The sequence below is a fragment of the Artemia franciscana genome, chromosome 10 (assembly GCF_032884065.1).
Source record: "Artemia franciscana chromosome 10, ASM3288406v1, whole genome shotgun sequence".
NCBI lineage: Eukaryota > Metazoa > Arthropoda > Branchiopoda > Anostraca > Artemiidae > Artemia > Artemia franciscana.
In genome coordinates this window covers 26,859,898-26,883,064 of record NC_088872.1, presented here as the reverse complement: position 1 = coordinate 26,883,064, position 23,167 = coordinate 26,859,898, and the positions used below count along the sequence as shown (strand labels likewise).

At 34.8% G+C, this 23,167-nt stretch overlaps 1 protein-coding gene across 3 annotated transcripts in view; it reads right to left on the bottom strand.

Moving 5' to 3' along the window:
- Positions 1–3,471: 3,471 nt before the first annotated feature.
- The window catches only part of LOC136031999 (short coiled-coil protein B-like), a 90,775-nt gene continuing 71,079 nt past the window's right edge, over positions 3,472–23,167 (bottom strand). For all 3 annotated transcript variants that reach the window (XM_065712064.1, XM_065712065.1, XM_065712066.1), the window contains exon 4: positions 3,472–5,137. In XM_065712064.1, coding sequence (XP_065568136.1) covers positions 4,989–5,137 — 149 coding nt within the window. In that variant the 3' untranslated portion in view covers positions 3,472–4,988. The remainder of the gene's footprint in view (positions 5,138–23,167) is intronic.

Genomic DNA, 23,167 nt, shown 5'->3' with positions numbered 1-23,167 from the left:
TGCTACTCTACTAACTGCAACAGGGCCCTGCATCAGATGTTACCAATATGCCTCGGTTACAAACTTGCTTTATAGATTTTTCATGAGCAAACAAAGAGGCAACATTAGACTTTGTTCTGGTAATGTAATCACGAAAATATTATCAATTATATATCATGTCTTTTTAACAAATTATTGGGTTATTTTTAATAAAAAAAATTTTTCATTCGCAAACACGATGTACAATCTGAATCTGCTAACTTTGCAACAATAAAAGAATTTACAGAAAGAATTTGGATCAGCTAATGATATCAGTTCAATTTATCTCACAATTTGGTTTTTGATTATTTCAATTGAAATTATAGTTACCACAAGCAGACTGAACTCGGATCCTCCATTCCTAAAAGAAAGTCACTTCCACTCATGTTGAGGATGTAATGTTGACTAATGTAATTAAAAAACTGGGTAGCATAAGGGATATTCCAACGGTTATCCACGAGGAGCTTTCAAGTTGTTATAGCTTATCAATATTTTTGGGATAACGCCTATTCAAAATTTAAAAAAGGTGTCTGGATATCAGCAGAAAAAAAATAAAATCCAAAAGGACAAAGTTTTTGAAATTGGAGCCCAAATTAGATTAAATTTCAGGTACTTTGGACTGTGTTCACCCTTCCCTCGTTTGGGGCTAATGCTCTAACTCTGATTACAAAAAGTGACTTGAATATTATTATTTTTTCTGGAACCTAGTAAAGGGTGGCACTACCGCCGTGAAAAGCAACTAAAGAGAAAAGGCCAAAGATACTCGAGAGACATGGGTGTATAGGCCGTCAAATTGACGCCTCAGAAGCAGAGTCTTTACAGGAATAGCTAGCACGCCTGTAGCCCAAACTTACGGTAGCTAGTTACAAACTGTGGGGTCCGTATTCCCAAGAAAATTATCAATTCAATGTTCTACAACACGGTTAGTTACTGAGGATGCAATGCTAATTTTGGTCGTGTTTAAAGATTTGGCTAGCATACGGGATATTCCAACTGTTTTCCCTGAGAAACTTGTCGAGTTTCGATAGTTCCTGCCTATTGTTTTTTCTGGTTGTATCTGCCTATTTATCTTTTTTCTGGCAGTATCTATCCTCATTAGTTTTCAAATATGCTCTTTGACAAAAAGATAGTTAGCGACCATAATGAGAGGATACTTATAATGTCAACAAAAAGAAAAAAAAGAAGACACAAATTTATGGTTTAGGCTCGAAATGGCTAAAGGGCTGATCGGGTTCGATCAGCGCTTTAGAAAACAAAAATAAAAGAAAAGGAGACATCAGTGCTACCCATACCAAAATATGATTTTTCTTGTTGTTCAAGGTGCGGGATTTTAAGCTTTCAGGTTTTACGTTCTTTCTCGAAATTCTCAAGATTGGTTCTCATAACTACAAATTTTAGGTATACTTGAATGAAAAGTACCATTTCCTAATAAAACTAAATGGAAAATTTCCGTCCTAGTCAAGCTTTTCAAAAGTCGCTTTTTAATTTCGGTTACTATGGGCCGTGCGCTCTTTACTAGGCCACAGCTACTGCTGCAACCATGATAATATTTGTTTAGATCCCAATTCTAAAATTAGATAATGAAAATAAAATATGTCATATTTCATTCATAACTAATCAGACAATTAGAATATTAGAAATTGTGAAGAGTTTACCCGCATTTTTGTCTATTCATTTACATTCAAAACTGCAAAACCATCCCATCTTATGTGAAAATGGCCTTATGTTCAGTAAAATTATCCTGTATTCTGTCATAATTATTTTTAGGGTTAAAACCAGATTTTTCTCGAAACGTATACAGCATGGTGCAATCCATTTGTCAAGCTTCAACTAGAAAACGGATGACAGGAATTCAGGCGGTGTTGTATGGTCTTTTGTAATTGAACTGTGCATTTTTTTTTATTAATTACAAACAAAATGGTAGCAAGTATTTTTTAACGAATCTTCTACTAAAAAATAGCATCAACTATAGAAAGTAAAAAAAAAAAAATAATAAAATAAGAAAAAGCAAAATATTTTCCAATTTAAGTTCTTAGCAATCAACCAGAAATCTCCACGCTAAAAATATTGGATGAAGTATTTTGAAGCTTGGAACCCAGGTATTTTATCCCCCTCCCCCTTTTTGTACTATCTGCCTATCAGGCCTACCCACACAGAGGGCAGTTCAGGCATTTACTTTTTTGAAGACTAAAAATTCTATTTTGCATCTGTTTGTGAAACAGTTATTTTAACCCAATCTATTCTAAGTTTTGCAGCCCTCAAATTTCGATTGTGTCAAAATTTCAACCCACAAAATATTTTGTCATATCTAATACTGTTACATTACCACTGGTTGCTTGATTGACCCAAAACTTAGCATTCGATAAACCTTCCATGACAACTGTAGTATCCTAATATTCTCACACTCAATTTTACATGACCTGGACGTTTTGGAGGATGAAATTGGAATACCCACAATTTCTTGCACTCTAATACACGGACCTAAAAGATATTTTCTCCACGAATTTTCTAGGACATCTTCAAACTAATCTCGGAGAACATCCTGGTTTTCCCTCTTTGCGAAAAGGCACGTTCAACTAAGATAAAAATAAGAAAAACAGATATCAAAGGACCTCTTGTTCAAACTCAGAACTTCCTTGTGTTTTTGTAGAGATTTAGTTCAGAGCAAAGGTAAGTTTAAATAATCTGTCAACTATTTAGGTTAGCCATACTTACTTACATCCTCCTACGCCTGGGGGCGCATAGGGGAGCGACGGTTGACCTCTGACTTGACCGATCTTGTGCCAAAGACCAAAGTTCATTCAAAGTGGTTTGGAGACTCGCTGCCAATTTCTCCAGGGATCTACTAAATGTGCTGCGTTGTCTTCCACTCCTTCGAATGCCGGGTGGGGTGCACAACCATAAATCGTATGGGAGGCGTCCTTCCCTCATGCGGTCATATGCTCCCAATACTTCCGTCTTCTCATTCTGATCTCGTCGGTCACCAATGTTTTTCGGTATGATCCCGAAAATGGTTTTTCGGTATGATTTTTCGGGCATTTGTTACTTTATCAGTCCAACGTACCGTAAAGATTCTATGCAGGCAATTATTCTTGAAGCCAAGTAGCCTTTTCTCAGCATTCTTTGAAAGGCTCTTGGACTTTCATCCATATAAAAGCACATTACTCCTAAACAATCGCAATTTCAACTTCTGAGAGTAGTATCCGCATCTCCAAATATTCTTCAGCTGAGAAAATCCTCCACCTACATACGCTATGCGTAGCAGAACTTCTCTGTCACAGTTCCCATCTGGGTAATTGTACTACACAAAGTAAAGCTTTCGAGCTTTACGCGGTCCACTAATAGTCACACTGCAGTCACAAAAAGGCTATTGGAATGTGAAGTAAACGATTGCAACAAATTAAAGATTTAAAATTTCGTCCTTTTCAGCTCTGAAGTTTTATCTATAGAATACAGAAGAAATAAATATTTAATGAATTCCACAAACAAAAATAAGCACATACATAAATTTTAACGCTCGTTTGTTTAATCAGACTCACAAACTTGGAGGTAAATCCTTGATACTTCGATTAAATCTTATACAAGTTTTTCTTCCATTTTTTTATGTCTCCAGTTTCCCTTTTGGACCTTTTATTTTTAAGCTTGTTGCTATTTGCTATAAAAGTCAATCGACTGCGCGGTTCAGTCAATACTGACTACACCCCATAAAATATACTAAAATAAAGCAAGGCTTTATTCCTTTCCTTTTTTTGCCGTCTTTTTGCAACTTCTTGAAGCCTTCTCTTTGTTGAGCAGCTTGCGACAAAAAAACAAAACAAAACATTTATAGAACTTCCGCAAATTAGTGATTAGGTTCCTCGATTAGTTTCAAGTAGGTCTTCTTTTTCACTTATTTACAGAGCTTCAAAACTCTGGAATAAACTGAGTATAGATATCAAGGAAATAGGTAGCTTTGGCCAGTTTAAGTCTGAATTACGTGTGGAGTTGCTCGGTAGGTATACTTTTGAAACAGATTAATTAAAATAAATTTGCCATAGGTTATTCATTTGTAATATTCATGTATTTTTTTGGTAGTTATTTTTTGTTGTCTTGGGGTAACGCAAGGTAATTTATTTTTTATGTTTTTTTATTGTTGTTGGTTTCGGTATATGGTCTCATTCTCCAAATTCTCTCATTTTCCATATTCTCTCTTTATTCTCCTTGAATTTAGTACAGCATCGCAAGCTTAGCTTATGTTGTGCTATTGTTAAGAAATGTTTATTTCTAATAAAATTGTTCTAAAAAAAAAGAAGATTGGCATAGTATCTTTTTGTGCACCCCTGGTCTTAAAATCAGACTTCTTGCGAAAAAAAAACATTTATGGGACTTTGAAAAAAAGACATCAGCCCATAGTCTTTTTTTGTCCACCCATGGTCCTACATAAAATTAATTATGTTATTTTAAGGCATCCTAACATTATAACTGGTCTAGTAAAATAACTAATTCTACACACAGATGATTTTGCCGGTGTAACTAATGTTTTGACCGAGTGTTATGCAATTACATTCTTCAATGTAAATTAGTCTGCACCCCTTTTTGAATTACAACATAATCGAGCATAGTATAGTAGAATCGTGACAGCAACTACGAATATCTTCCTAGTTTGGGTTTGGTGCATTAAAAAACGTAAGCTATTTGAACTAAGCTCATAGAGCGTAAAGCAATAAAAATACTATTTATTTAAAGTAGCCTAATTTTTCACAGTCCAAATAGTTATTTTAGTATATATTTAATACCCACAGCCGAAAAGAAACAAAATTATTTAATTGCGAGGACATTGTTTAAACTTTCATAGTTTACTTGCAATCAAACTTGGCGGACAAAAGCCGTGGCGATAAAATATATAAAATCACCTAGAGTGAACGAACTATGAAAAGCATTGCAATAAAAAATAATGGTGCAAATCTCACAATAATAAGACATTAAGTTAGCTACATTTTTAGATTTCTTGGTTTGGGTGTAGTAGACTGGAAAACAGAGGAAGCTGACATGAGATTTTCTATATACTGGCCGAGTACTTGATTCTCAGACTTCAAACACATATTTTCCTCTTTGACCGTATCGACGCGCCGTGATAAATCTGAAATGAGTTAAAAAGCCAATAAACTCAGTAAAAAAAAAGAAGAAAAAAGAAAGAATATAGACTTACATAACGCGGGTTCAGATTGACCATCACCTATTTTTGCGGTGTTCAAGGCTAAATTAGCAGAGACAAATCAAAAAAATAAATATAAAGCTAAATCACAAAGAAAGAAGAATAAGTTCTATGAAATTATTTCATACACCATTAGTAAGATAATTTTTACCAAGACTGTAAAACTACAAAAACCAAGACACCAACGATAACTTCTAGAATGTTTGTAGTTTCGATTCGCAAATCTTTGATTTTCAAAGAGACGACTCTAACTCTAACTCCTATATTTTGTAATATTTTTATAGCTCTTTTTATAACTGATATTTCATTTTATATTTTATAACTGCTATTTTATTTTATAACTACTTTTTATAATATTTTATAACTAAAGTTTTAACGGTTATGGTTGTGGAACTGCGGCTATATTTTTAAATAATCAAACCAAATAAAATAATAGTAACAATAACAGCAGTACTCTCAGACACACCAGAGTAAAATTCCAACTATAAAAGAAATCCTTTTATAATTGATTGCATGATCATTTCTGGTCATTTAGACAGGACAGATTATGAAGAGGCATAACAATGCCAAAGCATTAGACATCTGCAAGTGGGGTTGGAGTTCTTTGATTTTCAGCCTTCTTTCCCACCACAACGATTAAAAGTCTTATTTTCTAGCAAGTCAAACTACCCCTCTTTATGCAATGTGACCCAGGTCATGCTACTATTCAATGTAGAGTCACCAAAAAAAAAAATCTTCATCTAACTAGACCATGTAAATTCAACCAAAGAGGCAAAAAAATTGCAATATCCCTACGGAACAAATTATTGCTGAAATTTGACTTTTAAATTAAGCACTCCTAATTTAAATTTTCTACTGTTTGACAAGTGTAACTCTAAAATCATGTAAGAACACACATATTCAACGAATAAAGTCGGGTTGTGTCAAAGAAAATGATTGATTTTCAATATATGTCAAAATGGTTTCAGAGATTTTCAATTTTTGTCCAGCTTATTTTGTTTTTGTTCGATTTGTGTCGCAAAGATTTCAAAGATTCCCAATTTTGTGGTGGAAGCGCACAGGTTTTCAATCTTTGTCGTAAAGTTTTCTGACTTTCATTTTTCATCAAAAAGTTTTTTCCACTTTCAGTGTTTGCTCATAAAATTTCATCTTTTTCAAATTTTTGTTCAGGTAATTTCGTCTTTTTCAATTGTTTATCAATTAATTTCGCCTTTTTCAATTTTTTATCAATTAATTTCGTGTTTTTTTCAATTTTATTCAAGTAGTTTCGCATTTTTCAAGTTTTTTTGAAGTAATTTTGTCTTTCCCACGTTTTTGCTCAAGTAACAATGTCTTTAGTTTTTTGTTGAAATGGTTTTATCTTTTTATATTATTGTTTAAGTAATTTCTTCCTTTTGTTCCAAAGTTTTCACAATTTTCTTTTTTTCAAGTAATCTTGTATTTTCAAATTTGTTTTCAAATTATTATTTTTTTTTCGCAGTTCTCACCATTTCTAACTATTGTTCAAGCAATTTCGTATTTTTGTTCAAGCAATTTCTTCTTTTTTGATTTGCGTGCTAAAGTTTCCACTATTTTCAAGTTTTTTTTAAGTAATTTTGTCTTTTTGTATTTTTTCCGAAAATTCTGACTATTTTTTTTCTTCACATATTTTTGGTTCACGCGATTTCACCATATTAGGTTCCTTTAATGGATTGTGGTGTGTTAATTTCAGATTTTATGTTTTTTCTAGGTTATGATATGTGTTAAGAGATTTTTTTTTTTTAGTATATGCTGTCATCGCATATTTACGTTGGATTTTGCTGAGTTTATCTTTGCTGAGCTTCCCGCATTGACTCTAGAAATATTAAATAAAAAAAACTAGTTTTTTAAACTGAAAGTAAGGAGCGACATTAAAACTTAAAACGAACAGAAATTACTCCGTATATGAAATGGGTTGTCTCCTCCGCAGTCCCTCGCTCTTTACGCTAAAGTTTGACTCTTTGCCACAATTCTACTTTTTAAAACAACTAAAAACTTTAGCGTAAAGAGCGTGGGACTGCGGAGGAGACAACCCATTTCATATACGGAGTAATTTCTGTTCGTTTTAAGTTTTAATGTCGCTCCTTACTTTCAGTTAAAAAAACTAGTTTTTTTTATTTAATTTCTGAACGTTTTTGAATTAATGCATGTTTGATTTTGGCTCTCCGCACATAAATTATTGAAATGAAATTAGTATATTAATTTTTTTTTGGCTAAATGGCTTTCTCTTAGTTTTGATCAGACGATTTTGAGAAATACGGGGTGGGGAAGGAGGCCTAGCTGCCCTCCAATTTTTCGGTTACTTAAAAAGGCTACTAGAACTTTTAATATTCAACGAACGTTTTTATTAGTAAAAATATACGTAACTTAAGAATTAACTTACGTAACAAACTTTTATATTCTTATATTTTTATTATGTGTACGAGGGGGTTTGTACCCTCGTTAATACCTCGCTCTTTACACTAAATCATAAGTTTTGTTCCAATTCTTTAAGAATGACCCCTGAATCAAATAGGCCGTAGAATAAATAGTTGAAATCACTAAAAATATTTTAGTATAAAGAGCGAGGTATTTATCTCCTCCTAAATACCTCGCTCTTTATGCTAAAGTATTTTTAGAACCCTACATATGCGTAATAATCTCTGTTTGTTTTAAATTTCAATGCTATTCCTTACTTTCATTTGAAAAAACGTTTTCATGTGTATTTTTTCATTGTTTTTTTTTTTTTTTATAGTAATGCTAGAAAATCCTGCGCCCTTTTCATTGAATTTTTCCCCCATGGCATATTTCTCCAAGGAAAGATCCTCCCACAGAGCCCCCTCCCTCAACCCTACCCCCAAAACCAAAAAAATCCCCCTGAAAACGTCTGTACACTTCCCAATAACCATTATTATATGTAAACACTGGTTGAAGTTTGTAACTTGCAACCCCTCCCCCAGGGAGTGTGGGGGAGTAAGTCATCCCCAAAAACATAGTTATTAAGATTTTCGACTATGCCAAACAAAATGGATATCTCAAAATTTTGATCCGTTGACTTTGGGAAAAAAATGAGCGTGGGAGGGGGCCTAGATGCCCTCCAATTTTTTCGGTCACTTGAAAAGGGCACTAGAACTTTTCATTTCCGTTAGAATGAGCCCTCTTTCGACATTCTAGGACCACTTGGTCGATACGATGACCCCTGGGAAAAAAAAACAACAAAAAAACAAACAAATAAACACGCACCCGTTATTTGTCTTCTGGCAAAAAATGCAAAATTCCACATTTTTGTAGATAGGAGCTTGAAACTTCTACAGTAGGGTTCTCTGATACGCTGAATCTGATGGTGTCATTTTCGTTAAGATCCTACGACTTTTAGGGGGTGTTTCCCCCTATTTTCCTAAATAAGGCAAATTTTCTCAGGCTCGTAACTTTTGATGGCTAAGACTAAACTTGATGAAACTTATATATTTAAAATCAGCATTAAAATGCGATTCTTTTGATGTAGCTATTTATATCAAAATTCAATTTTTTAGAGTTTTGGTTACTATTGAGCCGGATCGCTCCTTACTACAGTTCGTTACCACGAACTGTTTGATAACGTTTTTCAGATTCTTGAAATTCTGGAGAAAGCTTTCTGCGGTGACGTTAAGAATAGTGTAAAGACGCGAAATTTGTTAAGATTCTTAATAGGTTAGAGTTTTGTCGTAAAAAATCCAAATAAGAAATATGAAATTTTGAAAAAAGGTGCGATAATATTGAAAAGTGAAATTTGTTAAGATTCTTTAAATACAAAAACCAGTGTTGTCAAATTGAGAAAATAACGAAGAATTGTGGAACTACAAAAAAGAATTTATTCTTGAAATATGAATAGATTAGTTATACAGATCTATAAATTCAAAATTCTTTCGAAGTAGGAAAATGTAAAATTTGTTTACGATTCTTGAATTGGAAAGGGGCTTGTCATCAAAAATTGAAATAAGAACTCAGAAATATTGAAAAAGGGCACGGATCTTGAAATTTGAAAGGTTCAGTTATAGAGGAATCTGAAAATTCTAACGATAAGAAGAAAGAAAATGAGAAATTTGCTGAGTTTCTTGAAAAGAAAAGGTTTTGTGGTGAAAAACGAAATGAGAATTGTGAAAATATGAATTAAGGCATTACTCTCCTGTTAAGATCCCATGAATGCGAAGGCTTTGCTTTGTCAAATTATGAAAATAACTTGAAAAATTGTGGGATTTTGAAAAAAAGGATTTTGGGATTTTGATTCTTGAGGCATGAAGAGATTAGTTCTCGAATTCAGGTGCTTTGACTTTACCCTTGTTAAGTTTCCCACTTGACACGTGAGGGTTGAGTTTCGTAATACTGATTCGAAAAGAAATCAAACTCCTTGGACACACAGCATTTTCATATGCGTAAAATTGAATTTTACTGAATTTAATGTTGCTGGGTTTTCTCTTGTTTAGCTTCCCTTATTGACTCGAGAGGTTTAATATTCGCCATATTAAATTTCTTCAATGGATCAGAGTGTGTTAATTTCTGGCTTTATGGTGTTTTAGTGGATTAAGATATGAATGGAGGGATAATGTGTTGAACACATGCTGTTTTCTTATATATATGGTGACTTCCCCGTTGTAGAATTTTTAGTATTTAATTGAGAGGCTTGAATTTCGTCAGAATGACTCGAAAGGAATAAATTGTGCAACAAGGACAATTTTTTTTTCCGTTGAATTTGTCAGTTAGTTAAAACAGTGTAAGTGAGCAGTGGACATGCATAATGATCCTTTCTTAGAGGGAGGGGACCACCTTCCATTATCGTTAGAATAAAATCAGATTCGAAAGGAAGATAAAATTAGACTTGGAAGAAAATGTAAAATAAATTAAAGGTGATTGGATTGTAGTAGGGTATAGACGTGTGTCTATACCCTGTCTATCAGTTTCATTATTATTCAAATAAAACTGAACCTGAAAGAAAGATAACACTAGACATCAAAGAAAACATAAAATAAACAAGAGCTAAGAGCTCATATGGCACTTGTGACGATGTCAGAAGAGCCAAGAGCTCATATGGTATGAGCTCTAGCAAAATTCTAAGAATCAATAGATTGCTTTAAAAGGAAAACCAGAGGCTTAATACCGGTCAGGATTTAAAATAAGAGCTCTGAGTCCCGAGGTCCTTCTAAATATCAAAATTCATTAAGATCCGATTACCCACTCGTAAGTTAAAAATACCTATTTTTCTATTTTTGCCTCTCCCTTCAGCCCCCCAGATAGTCGAATCGGGGAAAACAACTTTATCAAGTCAATTTCTGCAGCTCCCTGACATGCCTTCCAATTTTCAACGTCCTAGCACGTCCAGAAGCACCAAACTCGCCAAAGCACTGAACCCCACCTCCAAACTCCCCCAAAGAGAGCGGATCCAGTCCGGTTACGTCAATCACATATCTGCGACATTTATAAGCGTTTTCCAAGATTCCCGGTTCCCTCTCCAACTCCCCCCAATATCACCGGATCTTGTCGGAATTTAAAATGAAAGTTCTAAAGCACAATATCCTTTTAGATATCAAATTTCATTAAGATCTGATCACCCGTTCGTAAGTTACAAATACCTAATTTTTTCCGAAATACTCCCCCCCCCCAACTCCACCAAAGAGAGCGGATCCGGTCTGGTTATGTCAGCCACCTACCTTGGACTTGTGCTTATTCTTTCCGCCAAGTTTCATCCTGATCTCTCCGCTTTAAGCGTTTTCCAAGATTTCCGGTCCCCCCCCCCAATGACACTGGATCTGACACTGGATCTGTCAATGACTTGGATCTGTTTTCCTTAGTTTTATCGACCTAAACTCCCGTTATTGTAATTATTTCTGGTCTTTTTGCAGTAGCAGAATGAAGACCATGGAATACGTTTTTTAGGGCTTTTGGCAGCAGAATAGGCGCCAGAAGCAAAGTAATTACTAATTCCACTATTAGGCAAGACGAGCAACAAAATTTCTAGTGTTTCTGAAGCATGGTCAACCGACTTTGATAACACTGACTTAACAGGCGAAGGCTCTTGATTTATTATATAATAGTACACTTTTGATGAACGCTTGTCAAACTGATCAAAAAACAATAAATATAATAATCTTTGCTTTCGGGTTTAAAGCAAAAATTATTATTATTATTCCAAATCTTAAATTCAGAATTGGTAAAAACAAAGACAAACATCTCAGTGCTATATTCTTGACATTCCTTAAAGTAAAGTAAATATATATCAAACATACTATTAACCATCATGAAAGTAATTAGTTGTAATTCCTTTTTTCGCCATTTCTAGCACCAGCTTTGTCTATTCTAAATCATACATTTCTCTTAACAGTTTTGAAAAGGGATTTGCAAATACTGAATTCAGAAAAACTTTAATAGAAACAGAGCTCAAAAAAGAGAAGAAAAATAGCGACATAATAACTAAATCCATAAACAAAGATGGGTTTTAGTGAAAAATAAGAGAAGAAAAATAGCGACATAATAACTAAATCCATAAACAAAGATGGGCTAAGGTCAGGGGCATAATGAGTCATAATCTTGGCGGGGGGGGGGGGATTTGGAGCCGATTTTCCGAAATTAAGGGAAAATGACCAAGTGAAAAATGAGCCATATAGTACCATAGTAAAGCAATGGTATACTAAAGAAAACTGATCTGATTCTGTGGATGCTTGAATTATGCCGATCTATCTTAGTTTTGACATGACTTTTGAAAAACCTGTATTTCAACTGAGGGGGGGGGGGTGCCAACTAGTGGCTCTCTGCCTCTGCCTGTTAAGGTAAGAAAAGAAAGCTGTCAAGATGCAGCTACGCCATCATCTAACAATCATTTCGCGTTCTAGATACAGCTCCAAAATTTGTAACGGCAGATCAGCAAAAAATAATAGAGAAGCTTACAAGCCAATACGAGCAATAACCAAACAACATCAATATTGCATGCAGTAAAAGTAACTGATTCTTCTTATGCATTTATCACTTACTAGAGTCAAAGATAACAAATTATTAGTGTGTTACTATATTTCTATAAAGATAACACTAAGGCCCGACATCAAATACTTCGCTTCTTTAATTTGAATTAAATAAAAAAAAACAAGTTTTTTTAAATGAAAGTAAGGAGCGAAATTAAAACTTAAAACGAACAGAAATTACTCCGTATATGAAAGGGCTTTCCCTCCTCAACGCCCCGCTCTTTACGCTAAAGTTTGACTCTTTCTCTTAACTCTACTTCTTAAAACAGTAAAAAACCTTTAGCGTAAGGAGCGGGGCGTTGAGGAGGAAAAGCCCCTTTCATATACGGAGTAATTTCTGTTCGTTTTATGTTTTAATGTCGCTCCTTACTTTCATTTAAAAAAACTTGTTTTTTTATATTCAATTTCTGGACGTTTTTTAATTAATGCATGTTTTGATCTTGGCTCTCCGTACATAAATAATTAAAACGAAATTTGCAATTCCTTAAGAATGACCATTGAATCACAAAGGCCGTAGAATAAATAGTTGAAATTACTAAAAATACTTTAGCGTAATGAGCGAGGTATTACGAGGAGGTAAACCCCTCATATGCGCAATAATTTCTGCTCGTTTTAAGTTTTAATGCTGCTCCTCACTTTCAGTAGAAAAAAACTTTTCATATTTATTTTTTCATTGTTTTTTTAAATAATGCTAAAAAAAACCCTTGGCCCCCTTCATTGAAAGTCTCTTCCCCCATGAGAAGTTTTTCCATGTAAAGATCCTCCCACGTAACCCCCACCTCAACTCTCCCTCCCAAACCAAAAAAATACCCCTGAAAACTTCCGTACACTTCCCAGTAACCATTACTATATGTAAACACAGGTCAAAGTTTGTAACTTGCAACCCCTCCCACGGGGACTGCGGGGGAGTAAGTCGTCCCCAAAGACACAGTTATTAGGTTTGTCGACTATGGTGAATAAAATGGCTATTTCAGAATTTTGATCCGGTGACTTTGGGGAAAAAAATGAGCGTGGGAGGGGGCCTAGGTGCCCTCCGATTTTTTTGGTCAATTAAAAAGGGCACTAGAAATTTTAATTTCCGTTAGAATGAGCCCTCTCGCGACATTCTAGTACCACTGGGTCGATACAATCATCCCTGAAAAAAAAACCAACAAAAAACAAATAAACACGCATCCGTGATTTGTCTTCTGGCAAAAAATGCGAAATTCCACATTTTTGTAGATAGGAGCTTGAAACTTCTACAGTAAGGTTCTCTGATACGCTGAATCTGATGGTGTGATTTTCGTTAAGATTGTAGGACATTTAGGGGGGGGGGGTCCCCTATTTTCTAAAATGAGGCAAATTTTCTCAGGCTCGTAACTTTTGATAGGTAAGACTAATCTTGATGAAAGTTATATATTTAAAATCAGCATTAAAATGCCATTATTTTGATGTAACTATTGGTATCAAAATTCTATTTTTTGGAGTTTCGGTTACTATTGAGCCGGGTCGCTCCTTACTACAGTTCGTTACCCCGAACTGTTTGATACCTAAGTTAAAGATGATTATATTTACTTTAAGGTTCAAAATAAGAAATTACGAGAAAAAGTCACTGTCACAGTTTCGTGACAGGGGGCAAAGGGGGTGTGTGCACTTGTCTCAGGAAGTAGAATTGGTTGTGGCACTATTTAGAGAAACGTGTTTTTTTTCGGGGCATTTGAATACAGAGATGCCGACTGTATCATGTGGGATCAAGTTGAAACTTTCAGGGAGAATAAGAAGAGCCGAGTTGACCTCTAGATTTGATTTTATTATACAAATTACAATTGCAATTTACAATATACAAATTATTAGTGTGCTACTATATCTATATATATAAAAATAAGTTGTCTGTCTGTCAGGTGACGTCATGTTTCTGTGTCGACTGACGTCATGAAGTTAGTTGTCGTCATTTTTGCTATGACGGTGACGTCATGAAAGATATTTAAGACATATATGTTCACGTAGAAATCTATTAATGTTTAAGTTTAAAATGACTGATGAACTTACAATGGCAAAAGCCGATGAAGATGCTCAAAGAGTCTATGCCAAAAAACTTGCTGCTGATATAGAAAGTCAGAAAAGAAAGCGTGCCGAGGAATCAAAAGAACAGCAAGGAAACAGGCTTGAGGCTAAAAAACGCAAAACCGCGCAGTTAGATGAAGATCCACCTGGACAGCGAGAGTCAAAACATATCAAAACTGAAAATGATAGCGATGATGATTGGGTTTGGGATTTTGACTTGGATAAGGTCATCAATACCTACCAGATTTTAGTTAAAAAAACAAAGGTTCGGCAATATGTATTTCATAGTGAAGCTGAAAAATAAAGAAGAAAAAGAAAACTGAAAAAAGAAAAAATGTCAAACCGAAGTAGCTGAGTTGGTAAAGCGTTATGTTTCAGGTTCTAGGTCCGAGAGGCTCCAGGTTTGAACCTTGGCTTTAGCATTAATACAAAAGAAGAAAAAAACTAAAAAAGGTAAAAACTACAAAAAAATGTTTCTGTGTCGACTGACGTCATGAAGTTAGTTGTCGTCATTTTTGCTATGACGGTGACGTCATTAAAGATATTTAAGACATATATGTTCACGTAGAAATCTATTAATGTTTAAGTTTAAAATGACTGATGAACTTACAATGGCAAAAGCCGATGCAGATGCTCAAAGAGTCTATGCCAAAAAACTTGCTGCTGATAGAGAAAGTCAGAAAAGAAAGCGTGCCGAGGAATCAAAAGAACAGCAAGGAAACAGGCTTGAGGCTAAAGAACGCAAAACCGCGCAGTTAGATGAAGATCCACCTGGACAGCGAGAGTCAAAACATATCAAAACTGAAAATGATAGCGATGATGATTGGGTTTGGGATTTTGACTTGGATAAGGTCATCAATGCCTACCAGATTTTAGTTAAAAAAAAACAAAGGTTCGGCGATATGTATTTCATAGTGAAGCTGAAAAATAAAGAAGAAAAAGAAAACTGAAAAAAGAAAAAATGTAAAAAACTAAAAAATGCTAAAAAGAAAAAACACTCAAAGAGAAATTACAGACCGGGACAGAGGGAATATAAATAACGACCGGGACACTCAAAGAGAAATTACAGACTGGGATACCGGGACACAAATGACGACCGGGACACAGGGAATATAAATGACGACCAGGACACAGGTATTTAAGAATATCGTTCAAAGACAAATTTTTAATTGTAAGAAGACCGTTGAAAGAGAAATTTCTAATTGTAAAATGACTGAAGAACCTACAATGGCAACACCCGAGGAAGCTGCTCAAAACGAATGTATTCAAGCCGAAGTAGCTGAGTTGGTAAAGCGTTATGTTTCAGGTTCTAGGTCCGAGAGGCTCCAGGTTTGAACCTTGGCTTTAGCATTAATACAAAAGAAGAAAAAAACTAAAAAAGGTAAAAACTACAAAAAAACTAATATGACGCGTAACGACTTACGCGCGCGGGGGGGCTTGGGGGGCGCGAAGCGCCCCACCAACTAGGTGTTGGGGTGGCGCGAAGCGCCACCCCAACAGCTAGTTTCATATAAAGATAACACTAAGAACCGACATCAAATACTTCGCTTTTTTAATTTGAATACCTAAGTTAAAGATGATTATATTTACTTTAAGGTTCAAAATAAGAAATTACGAGAAAGAGTCACTGTTGAAGTTTCGTGACAGGAGGGCAAAGGGGGGGGGTGCACTTGTCTCTGGAAGTAGCATTGGTTGTGGCGCTATTTAGATAAGCGTGTTTTTTCGGGGCATTTGAATACAGAGATGCCGACTGCATCATGTGGGATTAAGTTGAAACTTTCAGGGAGAATAAGAAGAGCCGAGTTGACCTCTAGATTTGATTTGGGGAGCGGGGCCAAGAGAAATACAAAGATACTACACGTACCCAGGTTATTTTAATTAGCATATACGCAACACGTCTCGAACGCCTTGGGAAATCAATCTGAAACTTTACATGTACAGGGGGGGACTTCAATTTTTTAAGGTTTGTTTTAGGAGGAGAAGACGAGAGGACAAATTTTTCTTTTATTTTCGGTGCACCCAAAACTGTTTGTACCTACAGGACATCGACTCTATTGAGGGTTAAGCAAAGAGGCAAATCAAAAGGCATTATATGCAACACGGTTGTTAAAATAGGATGTCTTCCATGTCTTGGGGGTTGAGATGAAGCTTTCTGGGAATACTAGGGAAGGAAGGAGCAAGGAGAATTCTAATTTTATGTTTGGGTAAGCGATGAACGGGCAAAAGATTTTTGTAATCGAAATATTGGTTCACCTGGAGAAGGTCTAAGTACTTTTACAATAAAAGCTCAAAGCTTATATCGACAAGTGCTTGAGCCAAAGGGACCTCTATGCACAAAAAAAAGTTGAAAATTAAAATTTGTTTGGTCTGCAAATAAGCCAACAACTTATTTTCTGGACTGGTCAGGACTCGTAATACCTTTGTCCAGTCTAAACCAAAAGGAGTGCTTGGCATTGAATGGTATTGATCATCTGAGTCCAAAAAACTAAATGATTCGTTGCGTTCAAAAACTGGACTAAACATTTTGTGTTTCCAATTGGTTCTTGAATTCCATTGACACATCGCTCGACTAGGTGAACCGAACCTCTATGCAGAAAACTAATTCGGAACTAATTTGGCAGTTTTTAATCGTAACGCCCAAAAAAGGCCCCAAAATTGATGTTTCTTCCTTTAAACACATTTCTTTCAAACGCGTAGGAAATAAATTGGCATCTAACTGATTGATTAATCAATGCAAATACAGATATACAACTAAAGTTCTTGTTTCAACACACTGAAGATATTGCTTCAAAATTACCGACTTTTGTTTCGAAGTATTATATAATCATCAATGTTCGAATGTTTTTCAAAACGAAAGGTAAAGGTAAACAAAGAAAGTGTCCCTTTAAAGTAATAAAATTGAACTGAAATTACCAAATGTAAGCATCCAAAGGATCTTGTTTTTCTTTCCCGTAATTACGATTAAAATCGTGATTTTGTTGTTGTTGATGTTTTGACAAACAAAATTACAGTGTTCGTAACCCCTATGTGTTTGTTATAGCATAAAAGAAGCTCTGGTTTTTAGAAACTTAAGGGGGAGGTTAGCCCCAATATAAGCTTGTGGAAATGTAAGTTCATTTTAAGTTTGAGTTGATTATTCTTTTTTATTTCTGTTCTTCATATGCTTCATGTAGTCATCTATATTGGTGTCTGTTATTTTTATGTTTGATGTGATTGTTTATTTGAGCTTCTATTCGTCTTAAATTTTAGCTATTATATTACTTTATTTCTGATCGTTTTAGGTTTTAACATAGGTCTTTCCTTTCTTGAGAAAAACTATTTCTTGAAAAACATTTTTTTAAATTAGTCAAATCGTGACCTGTGTCAAAATTGTCTTACTCCTCGAAAATTGATTAATTATATCAAGTGAACATTTTTTCTTCGGTGTTTAGTGATAGTGGAGCAACCAGATGGAATGCAATATCTTCGCTCCTAGAATAAATCCGCTCAAAGTGCTAACATAATTGGGATAAAACATAATTATCAGTTGGCAAGTAACAAAGGATCGTGTAGAGTCCCAACATAGAACATTCCCCATAGACCAATAATGCACGGTAGACGACCTGTAAAATTTTGAGATTTCATGGAAAAGATAATTTTGCTATCAGGTCGAATGCTGCGCGGTTTTCGTATGTTGGAGAGGGTTTATGGTCAATCATTTTTGAGAGAAAAGACACGCTTTATAAGAGTAATGCAAGAGTGCTTATTTTTATAACTTTAATAACTACATAGTTAAAAATGCATTCATTTCTATTGAATATTTTCATCCTTGTCCAAGATCGGACATTGCACGGCCAGGAAGTTCAGCCGTCACCCTTTCTTCCTATATGACAAGACTCAATCAACAAGAGCTATAGTATAAGTTGCTGAATATGTGTTTCTATTTAAATGTTTGTTTACTCCTTTCTGAAAAATGATGAGAAGCAATTATGTTTCCTCCCGGTAAATTGTAATCGCTAGTCTTTAAAACTAAAAATAATATAATATAATTTCAGGGCATTACGATATTATGCCTTTTCGCAAAAAGTTTAACGGGCCGCAACATAAGGTAACGGCTCACGGCCTGTGTAATACACAAATCCGTTCTTGAACAATAACTAATACAAAAAACAAATGCAGACATCAGCTTAAACTTTAAACCTAAAACGTGAGTTATTATCACAATTAAGGTTCAATAATATATGCAAAATAAAAACCAAGCCAATCAAGCAGCCAATATTATGCAAAACTGAATCGATCATGATTATTGACATCTATCACCATTATAAAGTAGCAAATTCGGGAGCTATTATTACAGGCTTGTCGGTCGAATAACATTCAATAACTAATTATCTGTTGTATGTTTTATGTCATAAATCAAGCAACAACACGGAAAAGGTCATTTTATAACATTCAAAAGAGTTAAAAGATGCAGTGACTGAGATGCCAGACCAAAGGGTGGTGTAAAATCTACGCAATATGACAATAACTTCTTAACAATATAATTACGCTTAGAAAATATTGTCTTCTAGACAGAGGCGCCATTTGGACCAAATCTTGGGGTGGGCATAAACTCCATCTTGCCCCCCCCCGATTCACTTCGTGTCGCGTAATCATCTTGGAAATGGGCATTTGACAAAACTCGAGAATTTTATTATGTATCTTACCTGCTTTCAAAGTTTACAATAATTATTAAAAAAATATAAAAAAAAATTATTTGGCAGTTAAAGAAAATGTCACTCCCTTGGGCTCTCGTGACGAGTGAATTTTCTTCAATTGGACGATTATTATACAACGAACGAAAATGTTAAACTGACTATACTAGCAGAATTGAGAAGATGAAGCAAAATCTATGCTGCAACAAACTTAAAGCTGACTTTTCGCTACAAGACCATAATGCGGTAAATCCGGATAACACACCAGCCCTAGTTGTTGGTGACGACTGTTCTTATGCAGAAATCAACTGATGAAGAAAACAATCTAGTGAAAAAAAAACGACTTTTGTTTGCAAAGCTATATTAATGAACAAAATTGAACAGCAGTTTATTCTCAGACCACTAAAATTAATATCATACAAAATATACAAAAAATTTTTTCCACCAAAACAAATGATACGACGCCTATACAATTTTCAATGAGTTCTGCAGTTGGGAGTTCTGCAGAATGTGTACGGTAGGCCAAGATGATCGAAAAACTGTATATATTGCCTAGACACGCTAATCACCAGTCTATACATCTGATATTCTACTATCAGCTACAAAAGTAGCATTTTCAATTTCAATGTGATTGAAATAATGAAAAAGTTCAAATTTGTACGGCAGAGATATAAAGACATCCATTATCCTACAATGCTGGCACTCTCCACGTGAGCCAATACGAAATTTTAATGTATTCCACTTCCACTAACAGAATGAAGAATTCCAGTAGATGCAAAAGCCAACGGGGCTGTTGATCGTATGAGGGACAAGAAGCTTGACATTGTTTCCACTAGCCCTCAAATCCTCAACTACAAGCCCAACGGAATCTATAACCTGCTGTTTTTGGACATAAAGTTCTGCTGAAGTGACACTGACTCATAAATTCGGTGGCCGCGTTTACCATCCCCCCCCCCAGAAAATACCCCAACACTCGCGGAGTATATAGGAAAATAGAAAATGATGGAGTCTAATATAAAAAAAGACGTTTAAAAATTTCTATGAGAAAGACTAACATAGGCAGCGCAATAGCGCATCCTAAGTGAAGAACGATGTTGCCACAAAGTATTATTTATTAATTATTATTTTAACCAGGACACTTCTTATAGAATGAGTTGTTGTAAAAACATCAAAAAGGGCTAATTCGATCGGAAATTGAGAGGACTAGTGCCCATTGTATAGTTGAAAGTGATTGGAGGGCAAATAGCCCCACCCCTCCCACACCCATCATTTCCCCAAATATTTCGGATCAAAATTTTGAGGGAGCCATTTTGATCAGCGTAGTTGAAAAGCACGGAAATTATATCTTTGAGGATTGCAACCCCACTCCACAGTACTCGGGGCAAGGGTTGAAAGTTATGCTCTGGGGGCAAATAAGTTTTTTTTTATAGAAAACGTCGTCGTATAAACTTTGGAGGGAGCTCATTGGATTGGTAATCTGAAGTTCTAGTGCCCTTTTTAAGAGTCGAAATGATCGGGTGGCAGCTATCCCCCCTCCCCTACAAACAAACACATCATGTTTTCTCGAAGTGTATCTAATGGACATTTCGAGGTAGCCATTTTATTGAAAACGGTCCAAATATCACATAACACGGCTTTTGGGGTTGAAACAAACCCTAAGAGCCTGGGGGAAAAAAGTTTTAAGTTATTCCCCGTTTTAGTTTAAGTTTTAAGTTTTAATTTCGTGTTTTTTTCAATTTTATTCAAGTAGTTTCGCATTTTTCAAGTTTTTTTGAAGTAATTTTGTCTTTCCCACGTTTTTGCTCAAGTAACAATGTCTTTAGTTTTTTGTTGAAATGGTTTTATCTTTTTATATTATTGTTTAAGTAATTTCTTCCTTTTGTTCCAAAGTTTTCACAATTTTCTTTTTTTCAAGTAATCTTGTATTTTCAAATTTGTTTTCAAATTATTATTTTTTTTTCGCAGTTCTCACCATTTCTAACTATTGTTCAAGCAATTTCGTATTTTTGTTCAAGCAATTTCTTCTTTTTTGATTTGCGTGCTAAAGTTTCCACTATTTTCAAGTTTTTTTTAAGTAATTTTGTCTTTTTGTATTTTTTCCGAAAATTCTGACTATTTTTTTTCTTCACATATTTTTGGTTCACGCGATTTCACCATATTAGGTTCCTTTAATGGATTGTGGTGTGTTAATTTCAGATTTTATGTTTTTTCTAGGTTATGATATGTGTTAAGAGATTTTTTTTTTTTAGTATATGCTGTCATCGCATATTTACGTTGGATTTTGCTGAGTTTATCTTTGCTGAGCTTCCCGCATTGACTCTAGAAATATTAAATAAAAAAAACTAGTTTTTTAAACTGAAAGTAAGGAGCGACATTAAAACTTAAAACGAACAGAAATTACTCCGTATATGAAATGGGTTGTCTCCTCCGCAGTCCCTCGCTCTTTACGCTAAAGTTTGACTCTTTGCCACAATTCTACTTTTTAAAACAACTAAAAACTTTAGCGTAAAGAGCGTGGGACTGCGGAGGAGACAACCCATTTCATATACGGAGTAATTTCTGTTCGTTTTAAGTTTTAATGTCGCTCCTTACTTTCAGTTAAAAAAACTAGTTTTTTTTATTTAATTTCTGAACGTTTTTAAATTAATGCATGTTTGATTTTGGCTCTCCGCACATAAATTATTGAAATGAAATTAGTATATTAATTTTTTTTTGGCTAAATGGCTTTCTCTTAGTTTTGATCAGACGATTTTGAGAAATACGGGGTGGGGAAGGAGGCCTAGCTGCCCTCCAATTTTTCGGTTACTTAAAAAGGCTACTAGAACTTTTAATATTCAACGAACGTTTTTATTAGTAAAAATATACGTAACTTAAGAATTAACTTACGTAACAAACTTTTATATTCTTATATTTTTATTATGTGTACGAGGGGGTTTGTACCCTCGTTAATACCTCGCTCTTTACACTAAATCATAAGTTTTGTTCCAATTCTTTAAGAATGACCCCTGAATCAAATAGGCCGTAGAATAAATAGTTGAAATCACTAAAAATATTTTAGTATAAAGAGCGAGGTATTTATCTCCTCCTAAATACCTCGCTCTTTATGCTAAAGTATTTTTAGAACCCTACATATGCGTAATAATCTCTGTTTGTTTTAAATTTCAATGCTATTCCTTACTTTCATTTGAAAAAACGTTTTCATGTGTATTTTTTCATTGTTTTTTTTTTTTTTTTTATAGTAATGCTAGAAAATCCTGCGCCCTTTTCATTGAATTTTTCCCCCATGGCATATTTCTCCAAGGAAAGATCCTCCCACAGAGCCCCCTCCCTCAACCCTACCCCCAAAACCAAAAAAATCCCCCTGAAAACGTCTGTACACTTCCCAATAACCATTATTATATGTAAACACTGGTTGAAGTTTGTAACTTGCAACCCCTCCCCCAGGGAGTGTGGGGGAGTAAGTCATCCCCAAAAACATAGTTATTAAGATTTTCGACTATGCCAAACAAAATGGATATCTCAAAATTTTGATCCGTTGACTTTGGGAAAAAAATGAGCGTGGGAGGGGGCCTAGATGCCCTCCAATTTTTTCGGTCACTTGAAAAGGGCACTAGAACTTTTCATTTCCGTTAGAATGAGCCCTCTTTCGACATTCTAGGACCACTTGGTCGATACGATGACCCCTGGGAAAAAAAAACAACAAAAAAACAAACAAATAAACACGCACCCGTTATTTGTCTTCTGGCAAAAAATGCAAAATTCCACATTTTTGTAGATAGGAGCTTGAAACTTCTACAGTAGGGTTCTCTGATACGCTGAATCTGATGGTGTCATTTTCGTTAAGATCCTACGACTTTTAGGGGGTGTTTCCCCCTATTTTCCTAAATAAGGCAAATTTTCTCAGGCTCGTAACTTTTGATGGCTAAGACTAAACTTGATGAAACTTATATATTTAAAATCAGCATTAAAATGCGATTCTTTTGATGTAGCTATTTATATCAAAATTCAATTTTTTAGAGTTTTGGTTACTATTGAGCCGGATCGCTCCTTACTACAGTTCGTTACCACGAACTGTTTGATAACGTTTTTCAGATTCTTGAAATTCTGGAGAAAGCTTTCTGCGGTGACGTTAAGAATAGTGTAAAGACGCGAAATTTGTTAAGATTCTTAATAGGTTAGAGTTTTGTCGTAAAAAATCCAAATAAGAAATATGAAATTTTGAAAAAAGGTGCGATAATATTGAAAAGTGAAAT